Source organism: Chiloscyllium punctatum, chromosome 22 (genome assembly GCF_047496795.1).
Source record: "Chiloscyllium punctatum isolate Juve2018m chromosome 22, sChiPun1.3, whole genome shotgun sequence".
NCBI lineage: Eukaryota > Metazoa > Chordata > Chondrichthyes > Orectolobiformes > Hemiscylliidae > Chiloscyllium > Chiloscyllium punctatum.
Window position 1 is genome coordinate 66,590,355 of NC_092760.1, and position 23,818 is coordinate 66,614,172.

General features: G+C 40.8%; 1 protein-coding gene across 6 annotated transcripts in view; it reads right to left on the reverse strand.

Annotated features, from left to right (window-relative positions):
• The window catches only part of LOC140493744 (metallophosphoesterase MPPED2), a 193,188-nt gene that overhangs the window by 150,309 nt on the left and 19,061 nt on the right, over window positions 1–23,818 (reverse strand). For all 6 annotated transcript variants that reach the window (XM_072592572.1, XM_072592571.1, XM_072592566.1 and 3 more), the window contains exon 3: window positions 13,775–13,956. In XM_072592572.1, coding sequence (XP_072448673.1) covers window positions 13,775–13,956 — 182 coding nt within the window. The remainder of the gene's footprint in view (window positions 1–13,774; window positions 13,957–23,818) is intronic.

The following is a 23,818-nucleotide window of genomic DNA, read 5'->3' on the forward strand; positions in this document are numbered from 1 at the left end:
AACCTCTGCCAATGAAAACATTTCTACAGATACCATCATCCTTTACAGACAAGAACACTTAGATTTCAGAAGGGGCCTCCAGCAGCACAAGTGTTCATTCAGGACAACAGGAGTCCAGTCCTATGGTCGGGACCACAAACAAGATGAGGAGAGATACATGGGGTGCATTATTCTTTGAGCACGGAAACTGTAATTCTCTATTTTGTTCTAGTTTTCCTGGATGCACTTGGCATGGAGCATCAATGTCTATAAAGATAGAGGAAAGGAAGTGACCATTCAGCCCCTCGAATCTGTTCTGCCATTCTATTTGTACATAGAACATAGAAAGGTACAGCACAGAACAGGCTCTTTGGTCCACGATGTTGTGCCGAGCTTTAATCCTAACGTAAAATAAAATAAGGTAAAAACAAGGACTGCTGGAAACCAGAGTCTAAATCAGAGTGGTGCTGGAAAAGCACAGCAGGTCAGGCAGCATCCGAGGAGCAGGAAAATCGACATTTCGGGCAAAAGCCCTTCATTAGGAAACTAAAATAAAATATCTTAACCTATGCACCCATCAATTCACAGCCATCCATGTGCATGCCCAGCAGGTGCTTAAATGTCCCTAATGACTCTGTTTCCACCACCACCGTCGGCAACACATTCCATGCATTCACAACTCTCTGCGTAAAGAACCTTCCTCTGACATCTCCTCTATACCTTTCTCCTAATATCTTAAAACTATGACCCCTCGTGCCAGTCATTCTTGCCCTGGGGAAAAGTCTCTGGCTATTGAATCTATTCATTCCTTTCATTATCTTGTATATCTCGATCAGGTCACCTCTCTTCCTCCTCCTCTCCAGAGAGAAAAGTCCAAGCTTAGTCAACCTCTCTTCATAAGGCAAGCCCTCCAGTCCAGGCAGCATCCTGGTAAACCTTCTTTGCACCCTCTCCAAAGCCTCTGTATCTTCTCAATAGTAGGGGGACCAGAACTGGACACAATATTCCAAGTGTGGCCTCACCAGGGATTTGCAAAGCTGTAGCAAGATTCCCACAACCGTTTACATAAGAACATGCTTTCTGACAACAATCTTGAATGGTTGAGTTAAAATATTCAGGTGATACCTGCTCATTGCAGCTCCTCTCCACATAGAGGAAACAGTTTAGAAATTTAATGGGCGCTACTATTTGTACTATCACTAAATACACAGGTAAAGTTGCCATACTCCTAACAGATGATAGGGCTTCTCTCTCATTAGACAGAGGCAAGTGATAGTCATTTAAACTGAAGGTTATTTCACCTCAGGTGAGGGGAGAGATTGAGAACAAAAGTCCTACGGTAAGCTCAGCCACAGTGCAGGAGTTGAACCCATGCTGTTGGGCATTACTCTACTTGGAAAACCAGCCATCTAGCCAACTGAGCTAACCAACACAACACAACCAATACAACCTCACCTTGAACAACTGACCAGTGCTCATCACACAAAATATACGTCAGGAGATGCTGGGAGAGGTGGCCATAAGCTTAGTCAAAAGTGGTAGATTTTAAAGGATATCACAAAGGGTTGATTGCTGAAAGGTGGAGACATTTATTGGATTTGTAAACTACATCTTGTGAGAAAACTTGTGAAGTAATTAATTGGACACCAAAGTCTTTGCAACATTGTGAGCACACGGCAGAGTTATTCCTTGCCTGTAAGTTCCCAGTCCTACTCTGCTTTTGTGCCAGTTTAAAGATAGTCTGACAAGCCCAGTTAGAGAGGAGACCTCTATCTCTAGTTTCAGCCTCTGCTTATGGATCTCATTTCTCCAGGTTCAGCTGCTTCAAATCTCTGTGTTTTGCACTGAATTACTAAAAAAAAAATCTCTGTATAAATGAATCACTAGCCAGAGAAAATGGAAGTTTGCACAAAAACACTTTCAGAATTGTTGGTCAGGGAATTCCTAAATCAAGTAACAGTATATCGGCAGGCTCACTAATGCAATATAGAAAAGGTAGAATTGTATTGTTACATGAGAATTTCATATCAACTCAATATGGTTTGCTGCAATCATTCTGCTGTTCAATGAATGACAAAATGTAGAATTATTTGTAATCCTTATCAATTTTTCAAGGAGTTTCTGCGAGGATATTTTTAGCCAAGCCAGTGCAAACAAGCAGAATGGCCAAGTTAGAACATTTGAAACATGCCTGATCCTACATCACAGGTCATTGTAGTCTGCCTTTGAGTTCTAACTGAAAGAATTGAGCATCTTTCACGTCCTCAAGACGTTGCAAAATGCTTCACCGCTAAGGAAACACTTTTAAATTGTAATCACTGTTGTAATACAGGAAGCCAATTTGTGCACAGCCAGACCCTGCAAGTAGTAATAACACAAAATAATAAAATAATCTGGTGATGTTGGCTGAGGTGATCCATGTTAGCCAGAACAACAGGGGAATCATCCCAACTCATCAGAAGGGTGTTGGGGGATCTTTTCCTTTCACCAGATGAAACCTCATTTTAAAGCATTAGAGGGCTAACTACATCAGAATAATGTTAATTTACATCAGTTTGACAGGCTGACAAACCTCCACCGAGAGAGTGACTGAAACAGATTCAAAAAGAAAGGAGTTTAAAGTAGCAATACTTGCAGGGCATTGATTTATGGGCAAGGAGGGTTTAGCTTTTTATTGATAGGAATATGAGGTGGTCATTTATGCTCCCTGGAATCTGATAACCCTCAAAGTTTGGGAGAAGATTTGTAGCTCGGGTGCTTGTTGTTGTGATTCTGTTCGCCGAGCTGGGAATTTGTCTTGCAAACGTTTCGTCCCCTGTCTAGGTGACATCCTCAGTGCTTGGGAGCCTCCTGTGAAGCGCTTCTGTGCTGTTTCCTCCAGCATTTATAGTGGCCTGTCTCCTCCGCTTCCAGTTGTCAGTTCGAGCTGCCCGCTGTAGTGGCCGGTATATTGGGTCCAGGTCGATGTGTTTGTTGATAGAGTCTGTGGATGAGTGCCATGCCTCTAGGAATTCCCTGGCTGTTCTCTGTTTGGCTTGCCCTATAATGGTAGTGTTGTCCCAGTCAAATTCATGTTGCTTGTCGTCTGTGTGTGTGGCTACTAAGGATAGCTGGTCGTGTCGTTTCGTGGCTAGTTGGTGTTCATGGATGCGGATTGTTAGCTGTCTTCCTGTTTGTCCTATGTAGTGTTTTGTGCAGGACAAACAGGAAGACAGCTAATGATCCGTATTCATGAACACCAGCTAGCCACGAAATGACACGACCAGATATCCTTAGTAGCCACACACAGATGACAAGCAACATGAATTCGACGGGGACAACACTACCATTATAGGGCAAGCCAAACAGAAAACAGCCAGGGAATTCCTAGAGGCATGGCACTCATCCACAGACTCTATCAACAAACACATCGACCTGGACCCAATATACCAGCCACTACAGCAGACAGCTGGAACTGACAACCGGAAGCGGCAGAGACAGGCCACTATAAATGCCGGAGGAAACAGCACAGAAGCGCTTCACAGGAGGCTCCCAAGCACTGAGGATGTCATCTAGACAGGGGACGAAATGTTCGCAAGATAAATTCCCAGCTCGGCGAACAGAATCACAACAATCTGATAACCCATTTAATGAGATTATTTTGATCTGTGACCTAAGTCCACAGTCTTATCTTTCCCCCACATCCTTGAATAACTGGTAAACAAAAATCTATCACTCTCAAAAGTAAAAAAATAATGAGAATTTGCAGAATAGAATTCCAAATTTGAACAAGCTTTTCTGTGTAGAAGTTTCTGGTAATTTCATTTACCCTTCACCTAAAACAAATGATCTGGTCTTATTGTGTGAAGTATTGCTGCTGACATATTGATTGTCAAGTTTCCTTCTATCATAGCAGTAACTACACTCAAAAGGTAGTTTTGAGACAGTCTGAGGTTCTAAAGGCACTGTAGAAATGTAAGGTCTTTCTGAATGCTTAACTCAAAATTAAATCTGTGAAAATAGTGAAGAGAGAAACATCAGATAAATGGGCATGACTCCTGAGTGCTGAAAAATGTGTTGCTGGAAAAGCACACGCAGCAGGTCAGGCAGCATCCAAGGAGCAGGAGAATCGACATTTCGGGCATAAGCCCTTCTTCAGGATTCCTGAAGAAGGGCTTCTGCCCGAAACGTCAATTCTCCTGCTCCTTGGATGCTGCCTGACTTGTTGCACTTTTCCAGCAACACATTTTTCAGCTCTGATCTCCAGCATCTACAGTCCTCACTTTCTCCCCATGACTCCTGAGTATTACTCTGCTCTGTGATGAATAGAGTAGGAATTCAAACTCTATGGCAGCGTTTGCCCAACTGAACGACTGTGGTAAACATATTGGAATGTACACAGTGGTCATAGCAATGAAAATTAGACACCACAAAGCAAATTTCTGTGTAATCACCATTTCAGGTAAGTGCACGGGCCTGAGATATATTACAGTCGAAAAGTGTAGTGCTGGAAAAGTACAGCAGGTCAGGCAGCTTCCGAGGAGCAGGAGAATCGACATTTCGGGCATAAGTCCTTCATCAGGAATGACTGTAGAAATACGTAATGTCTGACTGAATACTCAAAATAATACCTGTGAAAATGGTAAAGAGAGCAACATCAGATAAATGGGCCTGACTCCTGATTGCTAATCTGCTCTGTGATGAACAGAGTAGTAATTAAAATTGCAATGACATTCCTGACGAAGGCCTTATGCTTGAAACATTGATTCTCCTTCTCCTCGGATGCTACCTGACCTGCTGTGTGTTTCCAATGCCACACTTTTCAACTTTGATCTCCAGCATCCGCAGTCCTCACTTTCTCCTGCGATACATTATTGTAAATAACTACAATGCTGTTTCTGTTACTACAGCATTTCCAATGTCGCAAACCATTCAAAGGTTGTTCAAATGGCAGATTTAAAGGTGCACAGGAAACCAGATATGAAGGAGCTACAGAGATCTCAGAGCTGGCAGAAATGCTAGCTGTAATAACTCAGGAAGCCTGAATGGAATGGAACATCGATTTCTTCTGAAGAAGAGTCACTGGACCCAAAATGTTAACTCTGATTTCTCTCCACAGAAGCTACCAGACCTCCTGAGACTGTCTAACAAATTCTGCTTTTTGTTTCACCCTTTGATTAACAAAAGAAACCTTGATTTTCCCCTTAAAATTTAGCAAGTGGCCTCACACCTCAAGTGGTTTGCCAAAGAGAATTTCAAACTTTTAGCAGCCATTGTTAATTGAAGTATTTCTTAATTTCACTCCTGTAAAGGTCCATCTCTTAACTTATTTACTACGTCCCTCGGTTTGAGAATTCCCAAGAAGCAGAAATAGCTTCACTCTACTTATCCTTTCTGCTTCCCTTAGCATCTTCAGAACTTTAATCGAGTCACACCTACCTTCTAAATTCCAAGAAATGCAACTGTAGGTAGTATAATTTAACCTTTGGAGTCCAAGCACTATTCACATAGAATATAGGAACAAACTTGAAATCCCATCAATCCACTCTGTCAAAATGGCTTATTATGCATCCTGAGACTAAGACTCCTTGTTCTGGACACCCCAGGCCAGAGGAAATATCATGCCTGTATCCAGTCTACCCTGCCCGGTTAGAATTTTATACATTTCAATGAGATCCCACCCATTCTTTGAAACTCCAGTGAATACAGGCCAATCTCTCCTCATACAACAAACCTGCTGTCCCAGGGATCAGTCTTTTTGCTGCACTTCCTCAATAGCAAGTTCTTAGGTCAAGAAAATATATTGCACCTCAGGCACAGCACCCAAAACTGTTCAGAGTGCTCAAGGTTTGATATAAATCGAGGCTTTGTAAGAGGACAGCATGTGTTCTGTCCCTTTGTATTACAGTTTCTAGATACAAGGGCCAGCATTAGTATTTTTGATTACTCTCTGCACGTGTGGTGACATTTTAATGATCTGTATACCCAGACACCAAAGTCTCTTTGAAGCTTCATGGAATGTAGACTTTCCATCATTCTGGATGTAGGTTTGCTTGCTGAGCTCAAAGGTTCATTTCCAGACGTTTTGTCACCATACAAGGTAACATCAGTGAGCCTCCAGATGAAGCGCTGGTGGCATGGCCCACTTTCTATTTATGTGTTTAGGTTTCTTTGGATGGTGATTTCATTTCCTGTGGTGATGTCATTTCCTGTTTTTTTTCCCCACAGGGTGGTAAATGGAATCCAACAAATGTATGTTTGTTGATAGAGTTCTGGTTGGGATGCCTTGCTTCAAGGAATTCTCGTGCATGTCTCTGTTTGCCTTGCCCTAGTATGGATGTGTTGCGCCAGTCAAAGTGGTATCCTTCCTCATCTGTATGCAAGGATATTAGTGAGAGTGGGTTTTTTTTGTGGCTAGTTGATGTTCATGTATTCTGGTGGCTAGCTTTCTGCCCGTTTTCCCAATATAGTGTTTGTTACAGTCCTTGCAAGGTTATTTTGTAAATGACATTAGTTTTGGTTATTGTCTGAAAGGGTCTTTTAAGTTCCTTAGCTGCTGATTTAGTGTGTTGGTGGATTTGTGGGCTACCATGATGCCAAGAGGTCTGAGTAGCCATTTCTGAGATGGCTTTGATGTAGGGGAGAGTGACTAGGGTTTCTGGACATGTTTCATTTGCTTGTTGAGAAATCAGTGGACTGTGTTCATTGGGTACCCGTTCTTTTTAAATGTACTGTATAGGTGATTTTCTTCTGCTCTGTGCAATTCCTCTGTGCTGCAGTGTGTGGTGGCTCGTTGAAATAATGTTCTAACGCAGCTCCGACTGTAGGTGTTGGGATGATTGCTTCTGTAGTTCAGTATTTGTTCAGTATGTGTTGTTTTTCTATAGATGCTGGTTTGAAGTTCCCCATTGGCTGTTTGCTCTACTGCAACATCTAGGAATGGCAGTTTATTGTTGTTTTCCTCCTCTTTCGTGAATTTTATTCCAGTAAGGGTATTATTGATGGTCTTGAAAGATTCTTCTAATTTGTTTCTCTTAGAAATGACAAAGGTGTCATCCACGTAGTGGAGCCAAAGGTTCAGTTGGATAGTTGGCAGAACTGTTTGTTTGAGTTCCTGCATTACCTAGCCAAACAGAGACACGCACAGGAATTCCTTGAAGCATGGCATTCCAACCAGAACTCTATCAACAAACATATTGATGTGGATCCCATTTCCTGTCCCCTGAGAAAAAGAGCATGAAATGACATCACCACCAGAAATGATGTCACCACAGGAAATGACATCACCAATGCAAGGAAACCTAAACACATCAATAGAAAGCGGGCCAAGCCACCAGCCCTTCTTCCGGTGGCTCACTGATGATGTTACCTAGTATGGTGATGCAATGTTTGAAAATCAACCTTCCAGCTCAGTGAGCAAACCTACATCCAGAACCTCAACCTGAGCTACAAAACTTCTCAAAACTCATTAACTTTTCATCATGCTGAAAACAGTGGCCAGATTTATATAAATTGAGATTTGGGATACACAGCTATCAAGCCATCAGCTGTTAGCCTGTTATCATGACCATTGTATGGCCATACTGATAATAGCTCAATCTACCTCTTGTAGCAAGTCAGCTGCAGTCACCCTGAACCTACAGATAGAGCAGGAATGAGCAGGACAAACCCAGTTTCAAAAGTAGCAAAGCTCAGGACTGAGGAAACTCTCTTGCGTAATCTGAAGACCTACAAAATCTGATTAATATAATCAAGAACTACCAATGAATCCTCCTTAGCTAAGGAAAGTGCCCTGCGTAAAAATACCCTGCGGGAACATCAATCAGATAAAGTGCAACTTCAAAATGTACTGAGAATTAAAATAAACAAAAAATGTAAAAACCTAATACGTTTATTTCAAGAGGCCTTCAAGATAAGGGATGAAAGATATATATTAGATATATAAATGTCTGGTTGGACCCTATCTGGGACCCTATCAGCTCTGCACACTGCATCTTAGGAAGTATACACTGGCCATGGAAGGAATGGAATGTAGATCCACGAGAATGACACAAGGTCAAATGGGATTAAATTACAAAATCAGGTTACACAGACTAGGTTTGAACTGCCTCATGTCTAGAAGATTAAGGGATGATATCATTGAAGTGATTAAAGATGACAAAAAGAGATGATAGCACAGATATTGTGTCTGTTGGGGAAAGAATCTGAAAAAAGGTAAAATCTCAGGACAGGTGTCATCAGAAAACAGTTCCTCACACCAAAAGCAGTCAAAATCTAGAACTCTATTCCCTAAAATGATAATTTCAAAGTTGAGTCATCAGTAGATTATTGTTAGACAAGGGTATTAAGAACTGACAGAATCAAGGCAGGTTATTGGAACAAAAATATCAATAAGACATGATCTAATTGTATGATAGAACAGGTTCAAGGGGCTGAATGGTGTTCTTGTGTTCCCATGTGACTAATAATTTTATTCTGAAGCAATTCTCTTTTATGGTTGGGAAGACCATTCTTTGTATGTGGAACAAGCAAGAAGAATATCACTTTCAACAGTTTCCCTAAGTGAATGGGTTAATAATATCACAACAAACAGTATATTACACTCTCAGCTGCTTAAAGGCCAAACACTATTAAAAAAACCTTAATACTTTCCCTTAATAAACAAGTTATAGACTTAACTTCTTTTTGTGAGATACTGGGTAGCCCGAAACTATAGCAGAGGTTGGCATAATCCTCTACAATTTAATAATAAAAGCCATCCCTCAGTCTTTGAAATTCTGGAATATCCCCTGTGTGCATCACAGATCAATTTATGTGGCACTTTTTCACTAATCAAAAAGAAATGGAAGGTTGAAATCAGCTTACTGTATATTGAGCAGTAAGAAAGCAAAATACAATTATTGCAAATAAATTACATTTGCCACTCTCAAGGTTGATTGTTCAGACTACAGTTGAGTGCAATCGAACATTACTTTTAAATATGTCAATATGTGATTCCATTTTCTGTGCAGACAGACTTCAAGCAAATAATTTAATTTTTTTTTTTTAAGTACAGCTTCTAAAGTTTTCCTGAAAATCACACCATATCATGGCACATATCTGTTATGTACAGGACTAAAGGGTTATCACACAAGGTTAAATGAAATTTGGGAAAGATTTGGCATTAATAAAGAGAAATTTTCAGCAACCACTGAATACCTGAAAGTGCTTTTCAGCAATAAAGTCATGTAGTCACCGTTGTAATGTCGGTAACACGATGGTCAATTGGTGCACAGTGAGCTCCCACAAAACCGCAATGAGATAATGATTAGATAATCATGTTGTTCAAGGGATAAATATTGTTCATGGCATCAAAGAAACCTCCTCTAATCTTCTACAAAATGATGCTGAAGGATCATATACAGCCGTACCAATGTCTTAAGGAGGGACAAAATATCTATAGACCAGTTTACTTAATAACTGTCATTGGGAAAATGTTAAGAGTCTATTATAAAAGATGTAATAGCAGGGCATTTGAAAATATGTAATCTAGTCAAGCAGTCAGCACGGCTTCACGCCAGACTAATGTATTAAAATTCATTGAGGTGGTAACAAGCAAGATAAATAACGGTTGGACATAAAACACTTGGATTTCCAAACATGTGGTATCTTATCAAACACCATAAGGTGACTTAATAGATAAGAGTGTTGGGGATAGAGCATTAGCAATGGTTAAGGATTGACTAACTAATAAAAGACAGAGGTTTATATAGAGGGGGCATTTTCAAGGTGAAAAGCACTAACGAATGGGTGTGCCATAGAGATCAATACTATTGCCACAATTGTTTGCAATGCATATTAATGACTTGAATGACCAACGGCTCACCAAGTTTGTGGATAATACAAACGTAGATGGCCACTAGTGGTAATCACAGTCTACAGAAGGATATAGACAGGTTGAATGAATGGCAAAACTTTGGCATGTGGAATATAAAATTGAAAAATGTGATTTTATGTATTAAGGCAACAAGAATAAAGGAGCTAAATATTACTTAAATAGACTGCACAAAGACTGCAGAATACTTATCTCTCAATCAATATCACAAAATATATTATTTGGTCATTATCACACTGCAGTTTGATGCTTCACTGTGCATTTAGACATTACAACTGTGGTTCAATTTCAGAAGTCCTTTCTCTTTATTCTTTCATCGTTATGTGGGTGTTACCGGCAAGGCCGGCATTTGTTACGTGTGGGGAACTGACCCTGAACAGAGTGGCTGAGGCCATTTCAGATGACAGTAAAGAATCACTCTCATGCTTGTTTGCCTGCAGTCACATTAGGCCAGCCCAGGACACCACTTAAATAGCTGTTAATTCCAAATTTAAGTGAATTTAAATTTCACCACCTACTTGCTGGAGCTTGAACCCATGTCCCTAGAATAGTAAACTGGGCCTTTAGATTATTAATCCAATGATTTTGCCACCATGCTACTGATTCCCAACTTCACATCTCAGAATTGGAAAGGTGTTTCTTTTACATGATGTTGAAACAACAAAATCACTGGAGATGGACAACTCCACTGCCTAATCACAACTCTGTTATTAATAATAAATTGAATGATCACATGAAGCCTATATTACCTTCCACTCACTGATCAAAATTCTACTCACAGATAACCTCAACAAAGAGAAAACTAATATTTAACGGTCTCTTATTAAAAATCTTCTGTTGTATAGTGCTCAACTATCTACATAAATTTCTCACAACCTGCAACGGGCTTCTGGCTACATGACAATAGAAATTACAGCAAGAATAGTAGTTCTGCATTGTTCTTTAAGGAGAACAAATGTAACTCACCACTTATAAAGTGATAGCAGTATTAGCAAACACCACATTACACTGCACAACCCACCACTCATTGGTGCACTCCCATTGTTTCACTAACAGTGTAAAAGGCTTTTAACTCACAGTCACTGAATGTGCGATAAAGGCCTTCGATCATGAGCATAAAAGAACAATTGGGAAACAGACACCCAAAGCAACAATTCGCCTGTTTGTTTACTGGGATGGGGGAGGGTAACTGATGAGCACAACCTGTTAAAACAATTTTGAAAATAAAGCTCTTGATTTGGTGGAATTGCGAACTGTGAAGTTCCCGCAAATCGATTATGTATTTAATATTTGGAGGATGGGAGTGAGGGATACTTTCTCAACAGGGCTGGAGTACAAGTCATCTCATGAGCTGACAGCACACAGGTACTGTAGGAGGAAAGTGTTACTGAAACGTGCACTGGCCTATTGTCCAGTTTACCTACGGCACAGTACCCAAGAACTGAAGAGAAACAGAGTCTGAATGTGCATTATCCAATGGGAATCAAAAAGATGAGGGGGAACCACAACGACTGATATTTGAATGGATAGCCTTAACATAGTAAAGCCAAAGGTGCTTCACTGGAGCAATTATCAAGCAAGAATTTGACACTGAGCAATGCAAGGGAATTGTTAGAGAAGGTGATCAAAAGTTGGGTCAAAGAGGTCAGATCTAACAAACATCTTAAGATGAGAAGAAATGGAGAGAGCTACAGTGACAGAGAGATTTGGGGAGAGGACTCCGTGTCAAAACATATGAACGGTTGATGACTGCATTTAGTTACAAAGATAGGAAAGTTAAGAGACCATGGAAGAATTTATGTATAGGAGTGAGAGTCTTGCATCAGTGTGTTGCTGGGCCAGAGGTTCAGAACTTAGGTAACTATAAATAAGACAAGAAGTTATATCTGTTACCTTATCTGTACAGGTAGAACTTAGTAAGTTTCCATTCTACGGTTTTCCATTAACCATTTATTCCTTCTGTTACAGTGCCCAAAACTCGAACAGTATTAGACAGGGTAAACATACAAAGGATGTTCCCGATGACTGAGGAACCCAGCACCAGGTATCAGAGTTTAAGGGTACGGAGTAGGCCATTTAGGATTGGGATGAGGAGAAATTTATTTACCTAGAGAGTGGAGAATCTGTGGAACTCTCTGCCACAGAAAGCAATCGAGTCCAAATGGAATGGTTACAAGAAGGAGTTGGATATAGTTCTTTGAGCTGAAGGTATCCAGGGGTATGGGGAGACAGCAACCATGTGCTAACTGACACACTTAGTGCAATGAGATTTGACAATAAAGCTCTGCATATAGCCGGTGAGACTTGCTCCTCAGAACTAAGTGCAAAAACCTGAGGTTGCTGTGAGGAAAGTTGGCGTGACAGTCCCTTTCACAAGGGTCACTCTGCATCATTTCACCCACTGAGCCTCCCATTCCTCAGCCAGGCCCCTGCCCCTCTCAGTGAGACTGCACTGGCACTATTATCGCAATGTAATATCACCGCAAAGCATCAGTTCATTGGCACAACAGGTTGGGGTCAACGCATCCTGACGACGACAGCAGCAGCAACTTGCAATGGGAAAGCACCTTTAAAGCCATGTAACACATGAAGGTGCTTCACGGGAGAATCCAGCAAGGCAAATCGGTGACTGCGCCAAAGTTATTGGAACAGGCATCCAAAAGATTGGTGAAAGATATGAGTTTTTAAATGCATCTTAAATGAGTAGAGAGGTGGGGGAGAGAGGTGGGAAGATACTAGGCCTTACAGCCCAAGCAGATGAAGGCATGGTTACCAATGGTGGAGGTGAAGGAATATGGCATACACAAGAGGCCAGAGGAACTCCAGAGCTTGGAGGGGTCATGAGGCCTGGAGAAATTTACCGAGATACAGACAAGCAGTGCTGGGGTAGGAACACACTTATCAATACTGACAGTGGCGGGATGAGGACTACAAATGGCCATTCACTGGCCCCTTAAGGGTCTCATAGGGCCGAGGGCAGGCAGGTCACCAATGCCTCTGTCCCATAAATATTTCTAACAGATTGAGAGGGGATAAGTGGCCTGAATTAGATTTTGAAAGGCTTCCGTCTTTCCCCACTATCTTCAAACTCATTGGCAAAGGAACATAAAGGCAAAATCATAGGCAGGAATTCAGATGAGAAATTCAGAAACAATTAACAGGGCAAAGGATTTTCCACAAAAAGCTGCAGGTGAATCAATCATTTCATGTCAAAGAACAACTGATCTGTACGCACAGGAGCATTAAGGATATCAGCCAAGGCGGGAATATGGAGTTAAGGTCCAAATCAGTCATGACCTCATTGAATAATGGAAGCAGCTGAATGTCTAATCTCCCATTCTCTCACACTGTTTTAAATTCCAAAGAGGTCTTCCTCTTGGCTTGGGCACTGGTTTTACTCCAGACATGCAAGGTATGAAACCTCTTCAATTCATGACAGATGATTTCAAGTGGGTAACAGATATGCTAACTCAAGAAGAAATAGTCTTTTATCCCATGGGAAGAGAGGCTACTTCAAAGAAGGAAAAAAAACACAGACAGTGCACTTCTCCAGTTAAATTCAACAACATCTAACCTGGAAAAGGGGGGCACTTTCTTTCCTCCCATTACCTTCAATAATTTGGGACAGGGCAAAAGTGCAAAATAAATGTTTGAGATACGGCTCTCTCCCCGCATGAAGCGTAAATCAGCCCTGAATTCCCCCATCCCCAAACTCAAGTGTTCATGACTATGATAAGGAACTCTTTTTGAAGAATACTTCATTGGGGTGGACCTAAGAGGAACAGGAAGGCAAAAGAAAGATAAAGACTTTGCTCACTAGAATCCCACTGTAGCAACTTGTAGTCAGACGCTTTGATTTAATTATCAAAATTGTGAATGGCATTTGTACAACAGAGGTTAATTAGGGTCACAAAGAGCGATCGAGGAAAAAAGGACTCTTACCTAACCAATCGTTGAACTTCTTAACCTCCGTGGGGAGTCCCAGCTCTGTAAAATCACCCGTGTGAAGCAGAATGTCCCCATACGGCATCTGAATGCCATCTGTTCGGGAGTGTGTGTCTGAGACGCAGACAAATCGTGTGTGGCCTGCTGGTTTCGGAGTGTCATATGGGACAGGGTCAACCCTGAGTGCATGCACAATAAGATAAAGAGACAAAATCATGGCATTAACAAGACATTAATATAGCTGCCACTTGCTCATTAGTGACCAGTCCAGACAGAAATGCAGACCCGTTAGCATTAATTAACCTTTAAATTGCAAAAATGTTCCACTGATAACTTGCGCGCGCGCACACTCACACAGAGGTCAATCAGAGAGTAGGGAATTAAAACATGGGCTGCGTTAGGATCCATGTCCTTTTTTTAATAAATTAAAATGCAATTACAAATGATTTACAATACCTCATTAAAAATTATACTCTAATTAAAGTCACTTCAGAAACTGCACCCAATGCTGTTCAACAATTAATTTAACATTTTTCAGACAAGGAGAAATCAATTCAATTTTTTTTTAATACCAGGAAAAGGTTTCTCAGCCCGTGACAGCACTGTGCGCCTGTTTTTTATTTTAAGAAAATAGAACATGTGATTTATTAACCCATTAAAAACTACAGGAGCATTATAAGTACAGAATATGAGGGTACATTTCAGTTACTCAGGGAATGTTGTAATGTAATGGAGAATCTTTTGTTTTACTTACCAAGAGCAGGGAAAAAAAACAAGAATTCAGCACAACAAAAGACCTTTCAGCTCATTGTAATTCAGTCAGTACAAACAACAGAGGTTAAAAAAAAAACAGGATAAGGTCTTAAAAGCAGAAAGTAGGAAGTTAGGAAGTAAGTCAGAAAGTAAGAGTTCAAAGGTAGTTATCTCAGGATTACTATTAGCGTATTAATCAGAGGAGAAATAGCAGGATATATTAGATGAGTAGGTAGCTGAAGAGATGGTGAAGGGGAGGATTTCAGATTCCTGGAGTATTCAGGAGTATTCACAATTTATGTAGGACAGACATAAAAGGAAATAGTGATGGAGATGGACTGTTGGTTAAACAGGAAATGAAGGCAATAGTGAGGAAAGTTACCCGTAGGAGTAGAGAAATGCATACAGACCACACTAAATTCAAGGGGTGATATTGGGAATGATATTAAACAGGCAATAAAGGAACATCTGCAATTATGTGTGACTTATAAATCAGGGAGAAGGACCATCTGCAGGCAAATGGGATTAGTTTAGAATGGCAACATGGTTGGCACAGATGTAGTGGGCTGAAGGGCCTGTTCCTGTGCTGCTTTATGTTCTATGTTAAATCGGGGAAACCAAATTAGTAACAATACCATGGAGAAGGAATTTGTGGGGTGCATAGGGGATACGTTGAAGAACCAACTGAAGAGGTCATTCTAGACTGGGTATTTTGTAATGACATAGGAACAGCAGAGTGACTCAGCGCTTAGCACTGCTGCCTCACAGTGTCAGGGACCAGGATTTGATTCCAGCCTTGGGTAACTGTCTGTGTGGAGTCTCCATGGGTTTCTATCGGGTGCTCCAGTTTCCTCCCACAGTCCAAAGATGTGCACATTATGTTGACTGGCCGTGCTAAATTGCCCCGTAGTGTCCAGAGATGTGCAGGCTGGGTGGGTTAGCTATGGCAAATGCAGGATTTGAGGGATAGGGTGGGGAGTGGTGTCTGGGTCAATGCCCTTCTGAGGGTCAGTGTAGACTCAAAGGGCCAAATGGCCTCTTTTGGTACTCTCGGAATTCTGTAAATAATTAGCAATCTAGTTGTGAGAGGCCCTTTGAGAACCATCATCCATAATATGATAGACAATCATATCAATATGGAGTGTGACATAATTGATTCTGTGACTAGGGTCCTGAATCTAAATGGAGGAAAACTCTGATGAGGAGGTGCGTATTGGCTATGTGAGATTAGGGAACCTTACTCAAAAGGGATGAAAGCAGAAAGGCAATGGCAAATATTTAAAGAGTGCATGGTGAACTGCAACATAAATTTTGTTCCTGCTGGTACAATAATGAAATGGAAAAAGGTACCAAACCAAGGTTTACGAGGGAAATTAGAGATAGCATTAGATCCAAGAAAGAGGCATACAGATTGGCCAGAAAAATACAACAGACCTGAGGAGAGCGAGGACTCAACAAAGGAATTGATTAAGAAAGGGATAATCGAGTATGGGAATAAGATTCGGAAGTGTGGTGCTGGAAAAGGACAGCAGGTTAGGCAGCATCTGAGGAGCAGAAAAATTGACGTTTTGGGCATAAGTCCATCATCAGCAATGTAGGGTCTATGCCCAAAACGGTGATTCTTCTGCTCCTTAGATGCTGCCTGACCTGCTGTGCTTTTCTAGCACCATTGTCCTGACTGTGATCTCCAGCATCTGCAATCCTCACTTGCAGCTAAATACATAGTTTGGTTCTGTGTTCACAGGACAGTAGTAACATAACAGAAATATCAAGGAATACACTGTATAATGAGCGAGAACTACCAGAGCAAATCAGGGAAGTGGTATTGGGGAAACTGAGGGGATTGAAGGCCAATAGATCCTCAGAGCCAGAGATAATCTACATCTTAGAATACTTCAGAAAGTGGCCCTAGACATAGTGGATATGTTGGTGGTCATCTTCCAAGATACTTTAGACTCTGGCACGGTTTCTACAGGCTGGGGCATCTAATATAGCCTCCATTCTTAAATAATTAGGTTGAGAGAAAACAGAATTATAGACCTGACATTAATAGAGGCAAAAATACTAGGTGCAATTACAAAAGAATGGTTGAGCATTTGGAAACCAGTGGACAGCGTCAGCCCAGTTTTATAAAAGAGAGATCATACTCAATAAATCTACTGGAATTCTTGGAGGATGTAACTAGTAGAGTTGGAATGGGGAAACCAGTAGATGAAGTTCATTTGGACTCAGTGATCTTCGAAAAAATTCCACATAAGAGATTAGCTCATAAAATTAAAACACACAGGATTGGGGATAAATATATTAAGATGGATTGAAAACTGGTTGGCAGATGCCATTGTCTTCCCTAGTTTACCAGACTAACTCCTGGGATGACAATACTGACATATGAGGACAGGTTGAATTGGTTATTGGATTATATTCAGTGGAGTTTAGAAAAATGAGAGGACATCTCACAGAAACCTATAAAATTCTAACAGGACTACACAGAGTAAATGCAGGAAGGATGCTTTCAAAGGCAGGATAGAGGTCAACTCTATTTAGGACTGAGATGAAGAGAAAGTTCTCCATCCAGAGAGAGGTCAGCCTGTGGAATATGCACCACAGAAAGCTGTCAAGGCCAAAACATTGTGTGTTTTCCAGAAGGAATTGGATACAGCATTTGGGCTAAAGAGATCAATGAACATGGAGGGGAAAGATAGGAACAACAGGATACTGAATTAGATGGTCAGCCACAATCATAATGAATGACAGAACAGGCATGAAGGGCTCAATGGCAGAGTCCTGTGCCACAATACATTTCTATTGTGTCTCATTATGACTCTCAATGGTTTCTTCAATGCTGTCATGTTTTTTGTTGCAACCTTATCTGGATATCATTCCACACATTGGTCAATCGTTATGTGAAGGAAGTGTCAGCATCAATCCTAACTTTGCTTTTCCCTAGCATGAGCTTGCATTCTTTTGTTGCATATTGTGGTTTAGTTTGAGGTATTGTTTCAGATTTACAGACACTCTACCTTTTCAATCCTCTACAGCTTGATAGAATCACCTTCAGGCCATGTTCATATAAGGATGAAAGCCTTGTAAGCCTGCCCATTTACCAGCTGTGACTCAATGGGTAGCACTGTTTCACTGCTCGGTCAAAAAGACTGTGGGCTCAAGTCTCTACTAAACAGGCTCAAGCTGATGCTACCAGTACAGAGTGTTGCACTAGTGCAGATGCCACCTTTTGGAACAGTTATGAAACTGTGGTTCTATTTGCCAGCACACTGAGAACAGCTGAGAAGCTCTCCCTGGTCCTGACCAATATTTATCCCTTAACTAGTGTCACTAAAAAATATATTACCTGGTTATTGTCAAATTGCTGTTTGGAAATTGGCTGTTGCATACTTTACAATGGTTGCCAAAATTGGCATGTCTGAGAAGAAGATGGCTTGATAAATACATGTCACTGTCATCTTTACAACAAAGGGAGTTAAGAGAAGAAAATTAAGTAGAGACCCAAGAGGTGTGTGATAAAGAAAATAGGAGAAATATCGCGCACTGGCAAAAAGGTCAGCAATTAAGGTATATGGAGTTAAGGTGAACAGCAAAACCTCAAGTAGTGAGATGCTGCAAAGTTAATTTATGCAGCAAGTTGTAACCTGGAATGCTCGAAAAATTTGTGAAAGCAGATTTAGTTGTAACTCTAAACAGAGACGTTTGAGAGACTATGGAGAAAATGACAGAATACTTCAAATTTATTCAAACACATAACTCACAAGCAGAATAAGGTCTTTGGGATAAGATTAATATGAAGAAAATAGACTGTGTGACAAAGGTATTGAATATACCTGATAACCTTTGGACTATTGGACGCAAATAGATTTTGGTCATTTGTATTAATATTTTTTAAACGTGTCAGAAAGTCACTTGGACTACATGCATCAATTCCAAGAAAACAAAGAACTACAGTTGGGGAGAAACTTAGAGGTTTGTAATGATAAAATATTTACACTGTTGGATTTATGACAGGTAGAGTAAACAGATTAAGACAATTAACTTGCTTTTGACTTCAGAAGAAAGGCCCAAGCCCCTGTACATTTCTCTAGGAATGAGTTGCTGTAATTGATGGTGCTAGGAAACAGGCTGAAACTTTGATTGATATTTGTATTAAGCTCTAATTGTCTTCTAAAACATGTAACTTTATCTGCTTATTTTTTCTCTTACATAGCAAACTTACGTTTGTTGTTAAAGTACATTTGCGTCCTCAGTGAATATGTTTAAGTGATTAGCCACCACATTAATCAACTAGAAGAATATAAAATTTATTAAGCCAGGTTTCATTCTACAGGATGACCTGATTAGTATTATCACCAGCTGGGATCATAACAGTATAATATGGAATCAACTGCAAGGCTGATGAGAGCAGATCCAGTTGCAACTTTCAAAAGAGAACTGGATACATACTTGAAAGAGAAAAGAACTGCAGGGCTATGGGGAAAGAGTAGTGAAAGTGAAACACATTTGGAAAGCTTGTTTTCAAAGAAGTTCAATATGCGAACTAGCCTCCTGATAGTATTGCAGTCTTGGCACTGACTTTCTGATAGTATTGTAGTCTTGGCACTGTCAACAGAAAAGTACAACGTTTTTTCAATGCTATTCCTCAATTTGTTATTTCAGCAGAGAAATCAGCCCATTTCAAACAGCAGACTGAATGCTGCAAAAGCATCAAGCAATTTCCCACTCACTTCACTACCAGTTGCAAAAGAGTCAAGATTCTCCTAAAATGCTCAGGATTATATCATTGATGGTCAATCATCTCTGTAAGTGAAAGTGCACAGCACAAACAAAGGAATTAGTTCGCTGGTATCTAACAAAATCAATTATTGATTAACACTGAACTGCGAGGCTCCATCCCTGATGGAAGTTAGAAAGGAAAGTGGTTGGGGAAAGTTAATTCATATCCTTTTATGATAAGGCTTTTAGCACGCTTGCCTTTGTTGCTCAGACCTTTGAGTATGGGAGTTGGGACATCATAATGAAGTTGTATAGCACATCAGTGAGGCCTCTTCTGGAGTACTGTTGCAGTTCTAGTCACCGTCTTATCAGAAGGATATTATTAAATTGGAGAGGCCTCAGAAAAGAATTACCAGGATTTGCTGGAAATGGAGGGTCTGAGTAATAAAAAATAAGTTGAATAGGCTGGGACTTCTTTCACTGGAGCATAGAAGGCTGACCTTACAGAGGCTTATAAAATCATGAGAGGCATAGATAAGGTGGGGGAGTTCAAAACTTAAAAACATATTTTTAAAGTGAGAGGAGAAAGGTTTAAAAAGGACATAAAGGCCAACTTTATTTTTTTTAAAAAGAGCAGTTAGTGTGTGGAATGAACTGCCAGAGGAAGTGGTGGATGTGGGTATGGTTACAATGTTTAAAAGACATTTGAATAAGTACAAGATGACAACAGGTTTGGAAGGATATGGACCAAGCACAGGCAAGTGGGATAAGTTTAGTTTGGGAAACTTGGTAGGCATGAACTACAGTTGTGCACCTAATTTACACCGACAGCATTGATATAACTGTGTACCCATGGTTTGAGTCCAGGATTCCACTGGAATCAATGCCCCTCATGGTCTCAAAGACTGAATGCACACTCAATCAACGAGTCATCAATTTGCAGCAATGAGTCGTCAACATAGTTACCATGACTCCACAGTAGCAAACCGAATGCAGTCCACTAGATTGCTGATGCATAAGGCAGTCACATGCATTACCTGACTGAGGTCTAATAATGAAGTGCTGTGCCAACACAATTCTGAAAAGGCAAAACAAGATGACATTGTCTGAGGCAGGCAATCATGGAACAGTTAGAAGTATGTATGCCCAAATTGAAAAGTGTTTTGTTCAAGCACCACTCCAAGAGACCTGTGCCTATAATCTAGGTGGACACTCAATTGCAGTTCTGCGGGAGTACTGCACAGTCTTGGGAACCAACTTAGGTTGTTAGGATTTTGAAGAACAGCATTCAGACCAGTAGTCCCCCCCTCAACCAACATCACAAGAACAGAAAACCTGCCAATTATCTCCCAAGTCTTTACAGTTAGTCTTGGTGTTCACAAACCTGAACTCAGAGGTTGTCCAGTTAGCTACATTTGAGCTACAGATTTATATGCCTACCAAGATTACCCAAGTTATTCGCTGTGCCTATCCCTTATTTCATCCATCACTTCACAGAACTGTTAAGAAAAGTTTTATTGAATCAAAAAAATGCTCGAATCTGAAACGCAAGATAGCATTGTTAACAAAAGAAATTATGCAACAAGGCATGAGATATAAAATGATCAAAAGCAGGATGGTTGCAAAGGTCAGGGGCTCCTGGGAATGCCATCTGCAGTTGTGATAAATTTAACATGAATTCGAAACCAAATTCTTCTTCCAGTGAGATTTTCTGAAGCAGCATTGTCAATATTATTCCGACCATGAATTTATTCTGCACCAGGAGCATACTGTCCAGAAGCAAATTTGCTTAGATGTTGAAGGAACGGTTCAGTACCTAAAGCAAATAGAACACATCAAGATTGGTCAAGGTTTCTAATCTCCTTGGCTCATTGTCTGATAAACTAGGCAAACCAGAGTCTAGATTAGAGTGGTGCTAGAAAAGCACAGCAGGTCAGGCAGCATCCGAGGAGCAGGAAAATAGACGTTTCGGGCAAAAGCCCTTCATCAGGAATGGAGGCAGGGAGCCTCCAGGGTGGAGAGATAAATGGATTGAATAGCATCCTACATTCTACATCCTCAGAAAATTCTACTGATCTCAGTCTTGTAGCTTTTATTTCACCAGTAGCAAACACATTCTTTTTAGGATAGAAGTTCTGAAATCATATCACCCTTTATATAAAGCAGTCCTTTGTGTTTTCAGTGTTAAGGTTTTCCATCATGTTTTGGGAATAGAATGAAAGGAATTTTCATAATGCATATTGGCAGGCAAAATTCCAGAATGGATTGATAATTTAGCCCACATCATAAACTGAAAGCAAATGGTACATACTGGAAGAACAAAAATGCAAAAAAGTTATCAATAAATGCAGGGAAACAGGATTAAGGGTAAATTGCTCCATCTGAAGTGCTAGTATCTGCTCAGGACAAATGGACGAAATGGCCTAGATAAGCCAACTTCACTGAAATAGGCATCACAGCCTAACGGGACTATTCTGAGGAAGGGGGTTACCAGACCCGAAACATTAACTCTGGTTTCTCTCCACAGATGCTGCCAGACCTGCGAAGCTTTTCCAGCAACTTCTGTTTTTGTTCCTGATTTACAACATCCGCAGTTCTTTCAGATTTTTGGACTATTTCTCTTCTTATGCTCCGCACAAGCCTATTTCATCTCACCCTATTACTGTGCCCTTCTATCCTCTCCCTCACGTTTACCCAGTTTCCGCTTGAAGATATCGAAGAAGGTTCACAGCCTCACCACTCTCTGGATTAATGTATTTCTACTGAATTCTCCACTGAATCTAATTAGTGACAAGTATTTATAACCAAGCCCTGTCATAATTTTAACCCCAGCTTTGTTCATCTCTCCTCATATTCACAAACTCTCAGATCTGGCATCATTCTTATAAATCCTTTTCCATGTTATGAAAGACAAAGTGCAAATATTATTAACACCCATTTATTGGAGATGAACCTGTATTGAAACAATTACAATCACATGATATGTTAAAAGGTGAAAGGCAGCATCTTGGATGACATGACTGTGCTGTATCAATTATTTTAGCTGGGTCACCGAGGCTAAGCTGAACAGAGACTTTTGATTCAGAAGAACCACCACTGAGTCCATTTTTCTACATCACAAAGCAGTGGCAGTGGAGAGAGAATGACCATCTTAAGCCTCTTGCGATTCCAGGAGGTACTTGGCTCATAAAGACAGTTAAGAGAAGCCAAAGAGAGATGTATATTCTCTGCATAACACTGATGAAGAGGCACATGGCTATATACAACTGGACCAGAAATTCAGGCTCAGATCTCTCAACGGGATTGCATAAATTTAATTTCATTTAATGATCATGAGGTTGTCAAATTTTCATTAAAGACCCAAATTAGGTTCACTAATGTTCTTTAGGAAGGGAAACACAACATCCTTATTTGGCATGACCTCCACGATAACTCCAATGGTCACATGGAGGTATCCAGCAGTTCAAGGCAGCAGAGTACTGCCATCTTAATGAAGATTGGTCCAGGATACAGAAGAGGTAGACTTTCTTGTGTCACTGAGTTCCAGTCTTCTGCACCCATGACCAGACCCTTAAGGAAGATATTACAAAGTTTGCAGACTACTGCAGCGCATGGTGGCTCACACTGATTCCCTCCAAGCCCCACTCACCCATTGTACTCTATGCTACTCTCTCCCCACCCCCACCCTCCTCTAGCTTATCTCTCCATGCTTCAGGCTCACTGCCTTTATTCCTGATGAAGGGCTTTTGCCCGAAACGTCGATTTCACTGCTCGTTGGATGCTGCCTGAACTGCTGTGCTCTTCCAGCACCACGAATCCAGTATTTGGTTTTCAGCATCTGCAGTCATTGTTTTTACCTTCCCTCCAAGCCATGTCTAGTGTATGCCCACTATGTAATGGCAGTGCCAAAATAAAAATCAAACATTGACACACTATGTCAGAGACTGAAACATGATCACACTGCAACATATTTAGGAATGAAACGTGACTCAAATTTCTGGTCTGCTTCCTATCGAAAAGATGTTGCGAAACTTGAAAGGGTTCAGAAAAGATTTACAATGATGTTGCCAAGGTTGGAGGATTTGAGCTATAGGGAGAGGCTGAACAGGCTGGGGCTGTTTTCCCTGGAGCATTGGAGGCTGAGGGGTGACCTTATAGAGGTTTACAAAATTATGAGGGGTATGGATAGGGTAAATAGACAAAGTCTTTTCCCTGGGGACAGGGAGTCCAGAACTAGAGGGCATAGATTTAGAGTGAGAGGGGAAAGATATAAAAGAGACCTAAGGGGCAACTTTTTCACACAGAGGGTGGTCCGTGTATGGAATGAACTGCCAGAGGAAGTGGTGGAGGCTGGTACAATTGCTACATTTAAGAGGCATTTGGATGGGTGTATGAATAGGAAGGGTTTGGAGGGATATGGGCTGCGTGCTGGCAGGTGGGACTAAATTGGGTTGGGATCTCTGGTCAGCATGGACAGATCGGACCGAAGGTCATTTCCATGCTGTACATCTCTTTGACTTTATCTGAAGAAGACAGCAAAGATCGAACCCAGCAACAATTGCATGA